General features: G+C 39.2%; 2 protein-coding genes across 2 annotated transcripts in view; both read left to right on the forward strand.

Annotated features, from left to right (window-relative positions):
* The window catches only part of LOC128230447 (protein HIRA-like), a 257743-nt gene that overhangs the window by 52475 nt on the left and 190345 nt on the right, over positions 1-14923 (forward strand).
* LOC128230446 (complement C1q-like protein 4) lies at positions 13253-14820 on the forward strand. The gene is made up of 2 exons (XM_052942714.1): positions 13253-13491; positions 14293-14820. The coding sequence occupies exons 1-2, from the start codon at positions 13284-13286 to the stop codon at positions 14733-14735; spliced, it is 651 nt and encodes a 216-aa protein (XP_052798674.1). The 5' UTR covers positions 13253-13283; the 3' UTR covers positions 14736-14820.

Consider the following 14923-nt stretch of genomic DNA (forward strand, 5'->3'; position numbering starts at 1 on the left):
GGCAATACAAACAATGCAAATAATGCGCCTGACGAACGTGCGAAATTTAATACGTTGTTTAAGACAAATGCAAAACGGCAGCAAACAACGAATAAAGGAAGTGGTAAACCTGTCGATCAAACAACTAAATCGCGACGTAATGGTGATGGCAATGATTTATTTTCCAATGCAAACACTTCAAATGCATACCCGCATGATTCATATTCGAATGGAAAAGGTTATGGACACAACAACGATACCCAGCAATCGGGAAATACTGGACCACAAAGGAGCAATAAGACTAGTAATGCAAAGGGTATTGGAGGGCACGACCAGGGAAGAGGTTTTCCAAATGCGGACACCATTGGCACAGGAGGTCTTGAAAACCGTCCAGTGGGTTTGAATGGTTCAGGACACAATCCTCATAGTAATGGGCCGACAGGGAGTGGCCAAAACAATCACAATAGCGCTCTTTATGCAGATAAAAACAACCCCAATAGTGTTCCTTACGGTGGCCAAAATTATCCCAATATCGCTCCGTATGGTGGCCAAAATAACCCCAAGAACGCTCCTTATGGTGGTGAAAACAACCCAAACAACATTCCTTATGGTGGCCAAACAGATCCCAATAACGCTGCTTACGGTAACACAGGAAGCCAACATGGATACGGAACCTATCCAAATGGCCCTCCAGGGAATGTGAACGGAGGCAATGGAGGTCAGGGTCAACCCAATGGCACACAAGGTGCACCATTTGGTGAAGAAGGAATTAATCCTCAAAGGGGCACAGAAAGTGGCAGACATAGCCAAAGGAACAAACCAAACGGTAATGCAACACATCCAAATTTAAATCCAAATGCAAATTCTCCTGGTGCAGTAGGTGGACAAAGGGGTAACACAGCTGGCTTTGGGTATCCGACGGCAGACCAAAGCGCTGGGGGAAGGCAGCCGCATCACAAAGGAAATCACTCAAATAACCCTGGCTCCCCATACCCAGGTGCTAGTAAACTCCCTATAAGCAACAAGAACTTGCCTATCAACGTTAATCCTTTGCATGCAGCAAACCCTGATTTAGATCCAAGTAGCAACGGACTGTCTGGGGGAACAAACACACCAGTCTATCCAGGTACAGCCAGGGATCCTAAGGGTAGAAAACTCCTGAGTTTCCGTGATAATGACCCTCGTTCACAGCAAATAGATCCCAACAACCCTAACATTGAAAAGAAGGGTAAACAAAATTCGGCCAGTGACAATGATAATAATGACATAGATTCCTTTAATGCGGACGGCGGTCCTTTGCCATTAAGGAAGGTGCCCCCCGGACATGTCACCCAGAAACCAGCGTGGCAAAAGGAGGCCCCCGGAGAAAAAGGAAGTAACAGAAGAGGCGTGAAGACTCCGGTAAAGGAACTCAACAGACAGCCGTTAACGGAGCCAGAACCCGTATTTGATACAGGCAGGCTCGGAAAGCGATTTCCATTCCTAAATGGTAACAAAGACAAAAGAGCAAGTCAAGACGAGAGTTTTGCTAATCCTCAAAATCCAATGCGCAGAAATCAGAGCGATTCCGATTTAGTTACAAACGGACACAGTGTATCTAAAGCTAACCCCGCGCTGAATAAGTTTTTCCCGCCGTTGCCAAATACGCTATCGAAAGAAGACAAGAAACTTGCGGAAAAAATGATGGAAATAAACCCAGAAATGCAGAGTAAGATTTTCTACGGATTCGGGGTGGGCAAATGGCGCCTGATGGCAGCCAAGTGGCTCAATATGTGGAAGATGAAGAAAAAACCTGTGAAGACTGAAAGCTCCACATGGGACTAACACCCCCCCCCCACACACACACAGCGCGCGCGCGCACACACACACACACACACACATACACGCACACGCACACACACACACACACACACACACACACACACGATACATGTTCTTCTAAAGCATATACCTACTGTATGTTTACTGCGTATTTCATTATATCCACCGTAACAATTTATTGCTTACTGCCGATAATGTCATTTCTGTTGCGTACATTTGCATACCGAAACTGTTATGTGACTCTGTTCTTTGTTATGCGTACACATGCTTTATTCATACACTTCTTGTATCAAGTGCGTAGGTTTACGTTATGTGAATGTAATAAAACTACCAATTTTTATACAACGGGTATTGTTTTTAACCGTTTAACTAATATTTTTACTTTCGTTTTCATTTTCGAAAAATATTCCGATACAAAGAATGAACGCAAACTCCATTCTAAATTACAGTTAAATCAAAAGACATAATTTTGTATACTGCAGCGATTATTAAATTGTAGTACACTGAATTAAAAATTTAAATATATCTACTCCGCATACCAAAACTGTTTGAATACCAATTTTGTAAACAGTTTATTCATATCAGATTGAAACAGTATACTTATTTTTGTATCTTACTTCAGTAGCCTAGATATAACATACAATACCTTATTAATGGAAATCTTAAGATGTACAAATATTATCTAAAATATATCTAATAGAAGAAGCACGTGTAAACATATGCAAATATTCTGGATCTATGGCACTTGCCGATACTTAAATTAAGATTTATATGACATTCCTTTATATCAACCGTGACTCAATATGTGCTTTGTTGTGGCTAAAATGTGTCGTTATATCAAAATTATCTCATAAATATATAAAATGGAAACTCAAATAATATCTTTAAATGTTAGAGGTTTAGGCAACATAGAAAAAAGAAAACAAATTTTCGAATGGATTAAAAATAACAATTATGACATTATATTACTGCAGGAAGTACACTGCTCAAAACAAAAAAAATCAAAATGGAAAGACGAATGGGATGGACCTTGTGTTTTTAGTGGTAACAGTTCAAATAGCATAGGAGTCGCAATTCTTATCAACCCCAAAACCAATTTAAAATTAGTAAATCACATCGAAATTAAAGAAGGTAGACTCCTTACAGTCGACATCATATTAAACGAAAATGAAATTACCTTAATTAACATATATGGACCCAATAAGGACGAAACTGGTATATTTGATTTGCTACAAACATATTTGTTGGAACATAATGATAAACCATTTATTATTGGTGGGGACTTTAATACTTTTCTAAATTGTTCATTGGACAAAAGAAACGGCAAAACAGACACACATAAAAAATGTAGAGATAAAATATTTAACATAATAAACTCTTGTGATGTAGTTGATATATGGCGACTACTCCACCTTTCTAAAATGCAATATACTTGGCATTCAAATTCTAAACCACATATACACTGTCGCCTTGACTATTTCCTTATATCAAGTAATGTTTTAAATTACGTAAAGAAAAGCTTGATTAAACCAGGATTCAAATCTGATCATTCTATTGTCTCAATAACGATAGACGACTTAAAGTGCGACAAAGGTCCAGGATACTTCAAATTAAATAATGCTCTTTTATTAGACAATGAATATAAGACAAAAATTAAGGAATGCATACAAGATACAAAACATCACAATGTATCTACTAATCCAAACACTTTATGGGAAATAATAAAAGGTTCAATTAGGAACACACCAATAAAATATGCATCGCATAAAAAAAGAATGCTTAAATCAGAAGAGGAAAGTTTAATTAAAGAAATAAACACTCTAGAATCACATCTTAATATAGCCAATGCCAATATCGACAATATAACTCAATCAATCATACAGAAAAAACAAAGACTCGACGAACTTCGTAGTGAACATATTAATGGTTATATTCTTAGGTCAAAGGCAAAACACGTTGAAAATAATGAAAATAACACAAAATATTTTGCTAATTTAGAGAAGAAACACTCTGAGAGGAAAACAGTATATAAACTTAAAGTAAATGATAAGATTGTATCAGGAGTTAAAAACACATTAATTGAAGAAGTAACATTTTATAAAAGACTCTATAGTAAAGACCTAAACCTGGAAGACAATATAAGAGATATATTTCTAAACACAAACAACAATAAACTTCAAGATCTAGATAGTAATTTATGCGAAGGTTTACTCTCAATATATGAATGCGAAAATGCTTTAAAAGAAATGAAAAATAATAAAAGCCCAGGTTCAGATGGTCTGACTACAGAATTTTATAAAATATTTTGGAAAGATATCCAATCCGTTCTTACAGATTCATTAAATTACTCTTTTATAAATGGACATCTAACACCACTTCAAAAACAAGGCATAATAACACTTGTTCCAAAACCCGGTAAAAATCTAGAAGACCTTTCCAATTGGAGACCAATCAGTCTATTAAATATTGATTACAAAATAGCAACGAAAGCAATAGCTAATAGAATTAAAAAAGTACTACCTAAAATTATTGATTTTGAGCAAACTGGTTTTATCAAAGAAAGATACATCGGCGAAAATGTTCGACTCATCATAGAAGTTATGCAATATCTTGAAGAAAAACAACAACCTGGACTCCTATTCTTTGCTGACTTTCAAAAAGCATTTGATAGTATTGATCATTCCTTTATACTTGACAGTCTGCGATCTTTCAACTTTGGCACAGAGATCATTCAATGGACTAAACTCTTCTATACAGATATTCAAAGTATAATAATAAACAATGGCCATATATCGGAGGCCTTCAGAATTGAAAAGGGAGTACGCCAGGGGTGCCCGCTATCTTCCATTTTGTTCATCATTTGTCTACAAATTCTTTCAGGCTATATAAAACAAAACGCTGAAATCAAGGGAATAAAAATTGGTGAAACAGAAATAAAGCAATCACTTTTCGCTGATGATGCAACGTATTTCAATGATGGCTCAGAAAACTCTTTTAAGTCTTTGATAAATTCATTGGAATCCTTTTCAAAATGTTCTGGTCTAAACCTCAACATAAATAAATCCATCATTCTTAGAGTGGGTACCTTAAAAAACACAAACATAAGGCTCTGCAAAAATAAACCATTTATATGGACTTCAGAATGCTCAACTGCTTTAGGTATTACATTCTATAATGACAAACAAAAAACAATAAAAAAGTCAACGAATTTCATAAAGTACTTAAACAATGGGAACATAGGAAACTAACATTAATGGGTAAAATTATCGTAGTAAAAACATATGCGCTACCAAAAATCATCTACCCATTCACTGTGCTCGCAAATCCGAGCAAGTATATTATTGAGAATATTAAACAATCTATCTTCAAATTCCTCTGGGACGAGAAGCCAGACAAAATAAAAAGAGATATTATGTACCAAAACCATGAAAACGGTGGACTAAAACTTACAAATGTTGAACTTTCTTAACTCCATTAAAGCTGTCTGGGTCAAAAGATATTTAGACGACAAAACAAAAGTCAATGGAAAATTTTTCTTAAAAAGAAGCTTATAAATTATGGAAATGAATTGGTTTTTGAATGTGAATTAGGCAATGGCATAATAAACAAAATTTCAAGAGCAGGTTCATTCATAAATGATGTCCTCAAAGCCTGGAGTAAAATTAAACAAATACATGACTCAAACTCAATGAAAACAGCTAAAACAGTGATATGGAATAACCAAACAATTTGCAGTATAGGAAACACTCTGTTCTTCAAACAATGGTATGAAAAGGGTATCAAATATCTTGAACATATTTTTGATTATAGAACAAACAATTTCTACGATTTCAATCAAATAGAATACCTATACAACATAAGGAATACAGATTTTATAAAGTATCAAACACTTGTTCGGTCAATTCCATTACATATTAAGACACAGCTGACTACAGATGGGATTATTCAAACTAATATTCAACAATTTAAAGAAATAGTTGAAACATCATTACAAACAAACAAACTTTTGTACTCGATTTTTTTGCAAAATATTCTTCAACCGACTTCTGAAACAAAGTGGAAAGAAACTCTGGATATTAGTGAAAATTTAGATTGGAAAACTATATATGGTAACATTTACAAATCAACGATAGATACAACTTTGCGTAGCTTCAACTACAAATTCGTTATGAGAATACTACCGACTAATAAATTGTTGTTTAAACTCAAACTAGTTGACTGCAGTCTATGTACATTTTGCAATTCAAATGTAGAATCAATTGAACATTTATATTGGGAGTGTCAAAAAACACAACAGCTATGGAACAAATTAAACAACTTTATTGCATTGACACCAATGGATATAACAATTTACAAACACGAAGCCCTATTAGGAATAGTAAAAAAAAGCAAGTACAGTAATATCTGTAATTTTTTAATTATCTTAATGAAATTTTATATAAACTCCACAAAATGTAATGACAGACAATTATCTTTCAATGCATTTTTGCATTATCTGAAATTAAGAATCAAAATAGAAGAGCAAATAGCATTAAACAATGATAAGTTTGAAACCCACATAAATAAATGGGAAGTACTCAATAGTCTAAACAACTAAGATACAAGACAGACACATCTAGCCTAAACAACGCATATCAAATCATTGTTTCTTTTCCTCAAATAAATAAACTAAATTTTATAAACATTAACAGGGACATCACTGTGTGTGTGTGTGTGTGTGTGTGTGTGTGCGTGTGTGTGTGTGTGCGTGTGTGCGTGTGGGGGGGGGGGAGCGCGTGTGTGTATGATAAAAAATGCTTTTTTACACAACATAGAAATGTTTAAGCATATATATATATACATATGTTCTTGATGCATCATGTTAATATGATATATGTTGAAAAATAAATGAGAAAAAAAAACGTTTAACTGTAACATGCGAGTTATTGGAATCAAAATGTAAGGATTGTTAATAAAATTCTCATTTCTGCTTATTTTGAAACTAGTCAAAATATATACTGGTGTGTTCATGTAAGCACGGGTAAAATGAAACTCCCAGAAGCTGAATTTATTGTATTTTAATTTGCGGAGGCGTGGACACTACACTCAAACTGATACGGGACGGCCGCTCTCTCGAGTTGCATCTTGTAAACGGACAGTCGCATTCAATTGTATGCATCAAAAGGAAACATCGTTGTGAAAATGTGTTTTAATTACAACATGCGGAGGTTGGGCTGGAAACAGTGGAATAAATAAGGTTATTTATCCCCTTTTGGGTGCGCAAACACTCCAATCAGAGTGCATTATGCTTCTTACATACCCTCCCGACGCGCAGTATACGTTGGTTAGTCCCCACTAGCGACATGAACGTATTTTATCATTATTATAATTCCTTATTAAATTCCTTGACCGTAATTAATGACTCTGACGACAGTACAATGTTGTGGGTAAACACAGATATACGGAATTTCACTTTTGACGGATATGTGAGTGTTTACTTGATCCAGCGCGTCCGTAATCTACTCGCTAGCAACTCGGGCTTTCAAAGGAATTATGGAAACGGAAACAAACTAATATCATTTAAAAACAACTTAGGAATGCACTCGAGTGAGGTGGCTGACAGGTCGGTGCCATTACCAGTGACTAATGGTCAACCAATGAGCGTTCGGCGACCTGATCACGTGGGTTGTCATTTGTATTAGGGATTTTCGTTTTGGGGAAACTCATCTTATAAAAGAATTAATAACCGGAAAACAAGCATTAATCGACGCAAAAAAGGTGAGTAGTACCGAGGCTTGGCACATATTTTTGAATATAAATCGGAAATTGAAAGATTGGATATTAAGAAAGCAAAAACTGTTACGTGGGAAAAGGGAGTATCGGGTGATTTTTTCTATCGGAAACTGCAAAAATTGCTCATAGTTTGTGTAAGTATTGAGCTGCATGTAAGTCGATAAAATAAATAATTTCTAAAAAATTCTAAACAGCATATTGAAATTGCTATTTGTCTTTTTATGATAAGGAAATTAATTAAAATATATTTTCTTTGATATTTTTTTTTCTTTTTATAAATCATAACCAAATAAATGCTCTTTAATCAGAACACTGAACATAGAAACGATCCGACGATGTTACTGACCGAAGTAGCAGCGCTGCTGATAAGCTTGCTGGCGGGGGTTGACGGACATGGGCGCCTAGTGGATCCGCCCGGCCGGTCAACCATGTGGCGCCTCGGCTACCACACACCCGTCAACACCAACGACCATCAGCTCTCGTGTGGAGGATTCGGTGTACGACATTATTTCAGATTATTATTGTTGTATTTTTCATGCTACTTTAAATCGCAACAAAGGGTTCAAAGGTGTATACTCCGTGTATTTGTCAAGAAGATAATATATTATGGAACAAAATATTAAGTATTATAATATTCTGTCGGACGAAACTCAGACTGCGAATCGATCTATTGATCATTATTAAGGATAACACAAACTAGTATATTCTCGTTATCAGGTACAGTTTTATCGAAACGGCGGAAAGTGTGGCGTGTGCGGGGATCCCTTCCAGGGTCCGCGTGATAACGAGGCGGGTGGCAAGTACGCCACCGGAACTATAGGCGCCAGTTATTCCCAGGGTCAGGTGATCACGGTCACAACGGAGATCACCGTCAACCACGGGGGCTGGTTCGAGTTCAAACTGTGCCCTGTGAACGACCGGAAAGTGCGCGCCACGCCCGCGTGCCTGGACAAGCACCTTTTACGGGTTGTTGGTGGCGGGACGCGCTACACGATGGTGACCGGGCTCGGGCAGCAGTCCGTCCGCCTTCAGCTGCCGAAGGAGCTGACATGTTCACAGTGCGTCCTCCAGTGGAAATGGAACACAGGTAGGTGCTTAAACGCTACCTTGTATTTCAGTACAATATTACTGTTTTTAAATATGAAGTATTTTTAAACACTTTAAACTATCATTTTTTCTTTATAGCGACATACAACTCTAACACTCATGACTATTCAAGAATCTGCATAACGCACCGCGAACTGTTCACAAAAATATTATTTCAAATATATTGTTTTCGCTTCAGCCGTTTAACGTGCTTTGTTTTCAGCAAGTAACGTTGCGTGTAACGGGTCTCGGTGCTGCCACGGCTGTGGGCCCCAGGAACAATTCTACGGCTGTGCGGACGTTTCCATTCTCCCAGGGGCCGTGCCGCCACAAACACATGTAAGACAATATTCAAATGATGTTGCAACAATGATTCTTGCACGCGGTCAATGAAAATTGCTTAATTGACTTTCATTCCTCTATCTATATTTCGTGCACGTTTCTTCACTTTACCAATACATTTACGTATTTCTCTCATATCTTCATAATATTTACATATTGTTCTTAATAATTTTGATTATTGTAATATTTTCCACACCAGAACTTATCTACATGGCTTTGTTACACTGTTTCTCAGGTTACCATGCCACACCAAATCTGGCAGCCACATCCGGCAGCGACTCGACCGCCCTACAACCAAGGCGCTCCAATATCCTTCATCCCCTTGATCCCAGGCGGTGTCCTCCCGGTTGCTACCCGACCGCCAATCAACCCAGGCGCTCCGGGATCCTTCATCCCCATTGCACCGGACGGCGTCCTTCCAGCAGGCCTCGTTGGCATCGACACCGTCAGGAAATGCGCCGCCAGGGAGGAGTTCCGGTTGGAGATGCCAAATGCTGACGTCTGGTGTATCACTAATTGTAAACTGTTAAACAATTGCCGTAAAGACTTGTGTACTGAGGAGTGTCGAACTGCAGTACAGCAACCTGGTAATAAACACTCGGATTGCAAGGCGCTTAGCTTTTGGCGATCGGAACTTGGAGGCCAGGCGGCAGACGAATGGTGCTGGCAGCGTTGTGCTGCCGGCCCGTGCCCGCTGGACTTCTGTGAGAAAGACTGCTTAATGTGAGCGTGAGCGGGCGCGGGGGTGAAGGTGGTTGCGGGGGAGGGGTGACGTTGGATGCGGGTAATCAGGCTCAGGAGTTGCCGTTCTAACACGGCCAATTACAAGCGCAACGAGTTGAATTCAACATGATATATAAAAACTGATCGTTATTGAAACTTTTAAATTACGATAGCTTATATTGAAACTTATTGAAATTGTGTAAAGAAGTAAACTGTATTTTCATTTTTCATAAATATTACAAATATGAAAGATGTTATTATAGTACACCAGGTCTTAACGAAGAGAGGAATTAAACATATTTTATGACAAACATCCGCAACATATGCACATGCAAGTATGTTTCTTGTTCACTAATGTCGTCGATGCCTATATTTAAAAGACTCGTTGTACAAAAATAACCCATCGTCATTATTTTTTTTCACTACACTGATTACATAAACTGTTATAAATAAATCATATACGTTTCATAGTTTGACTTATTTCATTGCATTGACTTTGCTTTAGGTTCACTACGGAATTCAGTTAGGGTCATCGCATGTAAATGTGTTGATCTGAAACGCGATACTCGCTTATACGATGATGAAAACGCGAAATCACGTAACTACGATAACGAAAACACGAAAGTATGATGATGACAACGCGACAGTACGATAACGAAAACGCGTCAATAAAACAAAACGATGGTGATAATGCAATATACTATCATGTTTTCACAATCGTAATATCGTGATATCGCGTTTTTTATCGTTGTATATGGTGTCACGATATCATTATCGTACTGTCGCATTTTCATCATCACACAGTCGCGTGATCATCATCGCACTGTCGCTTGACCATTATCGCACTGTCGCGTGACCATTATTGCACTGTCACGTGACCATTATCGCACTGTCGCGTGACCATTATCGCACTGTCGCGTGATCATCATCGCACTGTCGCGTGACCATTATCGCACCGTCGCGTGACCATTATCGCACTGTCGCGTGATCATTATCGCACCGTCGCGTGACCATTATCGCACTGTCGCGTGATCATCATAGCACTGTCGCGTGACCATTATCGCACCGTTGCGTGACCATTATCGCACTGTCGCGTGACCATTATCGCACTGTCGCGTGATGAATATTGCACTGTCGAGCACTGTCGCGTTATCATCATCGCTCTGTCGCATGTGCATGCTCAAAAATAAAAGTCTTCAACTACAGCAGTACAAATGGACGAGTTTATACAAACTCATTTTGAAAAAGGCTATGCGAACACGGAAATACTTGTTTTTATTGAAATCGGATATGGGGGTTAGATATAAGTTGAGTTTATTTTCTTCAGACTCTTTCCCCGACATTTTGTGACATGCGGGGGTAAATTATTTATGCGCACACGCACCGGAGGCGATTGTACGATGATGAAAGTGCGACTGTACGATGATGATAGTGCGAGTGTACGATGATGATAGTGCAACTGTACGATGGTGATAACGCGACTGTACTATAATGATAGTACGACTGCACGATGGTGATAACGCGACTGTACGATGATGATAACGCGACTGTACGATGGTGATAGTGCGACTGTACGATGGTGATAGTGCGACTGTACAATGATGATAGTGCGACTGTACGATGGTGAAAATGCGACTGTACGATGATGATAGTGCGACTGTACGATGATGATAGTGCGACTGTACGATGATGATAGTGCGACTGTATGATGATGATAGTGCCATTGTACGATGATGAAAGTGTGCGTGTACGGTGATGATAGTGCAACTGTACGATGGTGATAATGCGACTGGACGGTGGTGATAGTGCGACTGTACGATGGTGATAGTGCGACTGTACGATGGTGATAATGCGATTGTACGATGGTGATAGTGCGACTGTACGATGGTGATAGTGCGACTGTACGATGGTGATAGTGCGACTGTACGATGGTGATAGTGCGACTGTACGATGGTGATAATGCGACTGTACGATGATGATAGTGCGACTGTACAATGATGATAGTGCGACTGTACGATGGTGATAGTGCGACTGTACGATGGTGATATTGCGACTGTATGATGATGATAGTGCGACTGTACGATGATGATAGTGCGACTGTACGATGGTGATAGTGCGACTGTACGATGGTGATATTGCGACTGTATGATGATGATAGTGCGACTGTACGATGGTGATAATGCGACTGTACGATGGTGATAGTGCGACTGTACGATGATGATAGTGCGACTGTACGATGGTGATAGTGCGACTGTACGATGGTGATATTGCGACTGTATGATGATGATAGTGCGACTGTACGATGATGATAGTGCGACTGTACAATGATGATAGTGCGACTGTACGATGGTGATATTGCGACTGTACGATGATGATATTGCGACTGTACGACGGTGATAGTGCGACTGTACGATGAGGATATTGCGACTGTACAAAGATGATAGTGCGACTGTACGATGGTGATAGTGCGACTGTACGATAATGATAATGCGACTGTACGATGGTGATAGTGCGACTGTACGATGATGATAACGCGACAGTACGATGGTGATAGTGCGACTGTACGGTGGTGATAACGCGACTGTACGATGATGATAACGCGATTATATTCTATAGTAACCGTTAGGAGTGGCGGGGAAATATTAAATATTGACTGCCTTGAAAATTGAACCCAATGTTCATTTTCATTGTTGAAACATAATTATATGGTCAACATTTATTTTAACTAAACAGTCGTTGAAACTCAGTAATGGGGTTAACGGTTTATAACATTCAAAATAAACGTCATTTCCTTTTACATATAATACTAATGTAGCTTCGGATTCAAACCATTTATATCCTAATTCACGGTGGAGCGGCGGGAACCAGCGAGGTCTGGGTTACAATTATAGCGCGCCAATATCAGTCGACCACGAATTTGCTTTAAATGATTCGCTACCCAATGAAATCTTGATTTGCAAGATAAGAAAACTGCCGCGACGTATTAACAAGTAATTCAAAATACATGCACACACCTATTTCAACATTGGCGAAGGGTTTGGCGTTCAGTCGCATCACGGGGAGAATAGTGCGTGTGTGTTCCGAACATATCCTCCATTTTTTTAATAAATGGGGACAATTTGGGCCACATTATCGACGCACGTATAGGACGATCGACTTGTTTTATGTCGATTTGCGAGTAACAGCATTAAATAGACACGCCGACATAATAACTGCAACATGTCTTGTTTTAACTCTCAAGTCGACATGAAACAAAACGACAAGACTACTTGATTTAATTAATTTTTTTCTCACTAAACGTTACAAAAATGAGAAACAAATTTCTCTCACGGTAGTGCAAAGTTGCAATGATGTGATGAACATGTTGCGTATGTAAATGTACCTCAAGCATAATTTGCTATTGAAAAGGAAAGCGGTAAATACATGAGATTGTAAAACTGAATTTTGACACAGTCTTGCTGCGTAAGAAACAAGATAAGAATGCTCTACGTCCACTTGTTTTCAGTTTTCCGTCCTACAGATTGGCTGTTCTTTACACAAAAGTGTGTGGTAAATTTCAAATGTTGTTTATGAAGTTGTTATGTTTCCTCGCGTGCACGATACGCGTGGATTCTGTGAGGTCGGTGGCGGGCGGGAGGCTGGATGAACTGGAGGCGGCAGTTGGCACCCTTTTCGGTACCGTAGACTCTCTTCTGGCTGAGCGGGCTCGTGACAGCAACCGGATATCCGCCCTTGAGCGACGGGTGGACGAACTAACACACTCTTGCTGTACGTACTGTAGCTCGACAGAAGACTGCGCAATCATTAGTTTTACAAGGTTAACGCGGTTTAAAAAAGTCTGAAACATCTCGAAAAACCTTTATGTCATATAAGTAGCTTAAAGGAACTAGACACCAGATGGTCACAAAATTTGCAAATACAGTACTACCTCAAAACAAGCCTAGAATTGTAAATACGAGCATGTATAAGGATGATAATACGTCACTTTTCAGGATTATAAGAATATTTTGTCGCTGTCTCAGCTGAGTTTACCCGTTTAAAAACATCGCATAACGTTTTCCCAGTTTATAGTGTTTATAGCATGTGAAAGTAACGTCATAAGTACAGGTTCATATACCGACGCTTTTTTAAATTTTCTGATATTTACATGGTAGACAAACAGGAAATTTCGAATCGGAAGAAAATACGCAAAAGCTACGAAAAATACATATGCCGTTAGCAATGTGATACATCAGTAATCAAGATTCAATGCGTTGTACACAACGATATCGATTTTATGTAAGTTTTTTGTTAATTCTCTTTTTTTCTTGCTCTTATATCATCTGGTGCCTAGTCCCTTTAAGTATCCTATTTCATTTAGTCATCTTACTTACTTGATTCTACAAAATAAGAACTAGTTTATCGTGATGATCATGAAGATAAGTTCCGTTAAAAGACTCAAAACTCTTTAAAATGAGAACAATACAAAATGTAGGATCTCAATACAAGTATAGTAAGCTTATCTTAAGTTATAAGGGACTACGGACTTCGGCTTGTCCTGCCTTCAGGTGGAACACCATTTCTTTTCAGTGGAAAACAGAACAAAGAGGTTTTTGCTCGACGGCGAGGGACAGGTAGCATTCATGGTCGGTCTCCAACAGTCAGACGATCACCTGACACCCGACGACATCGTTCCATTCGACAGTATCGTCACCAACGAGGGTGGCGGCTACAACGCGGGGCTACACGTGTTTGTGTGCCCCTTGCGAGGCGTATACGCCTTTCAGTCCTCCCTGATGGCCGACTACCACAAGCACATAGAGACGCAGCTGGTGAAGGAGGGGAAAGTGCTGGCGCACATGTACGCCGCGGGGTCCACTGCCGGGCACGGGTTCGACCAGGGTTACAACAGCGCCGTGACGCGCTGTGAGGCGGGTGAGCACGTGTGGGTGAAGCTCCGAGGCGCCAGCGGCACAACCGTGGTCGCCGACGGCTTCTCCACGTTCTCGGGCTACCTCCTGTGGGCTCTCTGATAAAGACTGCGTACTTGTAAATAGTATTAAACATAGATAGTTCAAGTTTTGTGTCAATAATTATGAATTTCGCAATACGCATTCTAGTTCTAACCGGAAAGGATTTTGTTGTAATTCTGCGCGCTGGAACGCACTGTTTTGGAAGAGAAAGCAAGTAAATTGTTGTTTCTAAATTCTAATATTTGACG

The sequence above is a fragment of the Mya arenaria genome, chromosome 4, assembly GCF_026914265.1.
Source record: "Mya arenaria isolate MELC-2E11 chromosome 4, ASM2691426v1".
Classification (NCBI taxonomy): domain Eukaryota; kingdom Metazoa; phylum Mollusca; class Bivalvia; order Myida; family Myidae; genus Mya; species Mya arenaria.

Excerpts from the sequence above, each read along its gene's own strand:
- LOC128230446 (XM_052942714.1), top strand. The coding sequence starts at position 13,284 with ATGTTGTTTATGAAGTTGTTATGTTTCCTCGCGTGCACGATACGCGTG. Across the intron at positions 13,492-14,292 it reads CGAACTAACACACTCTTGCT|TGGAAAACAGAACAAAGAGG; the intron begins GTACGTACTGTA and ends ATTTCTTTTCAG.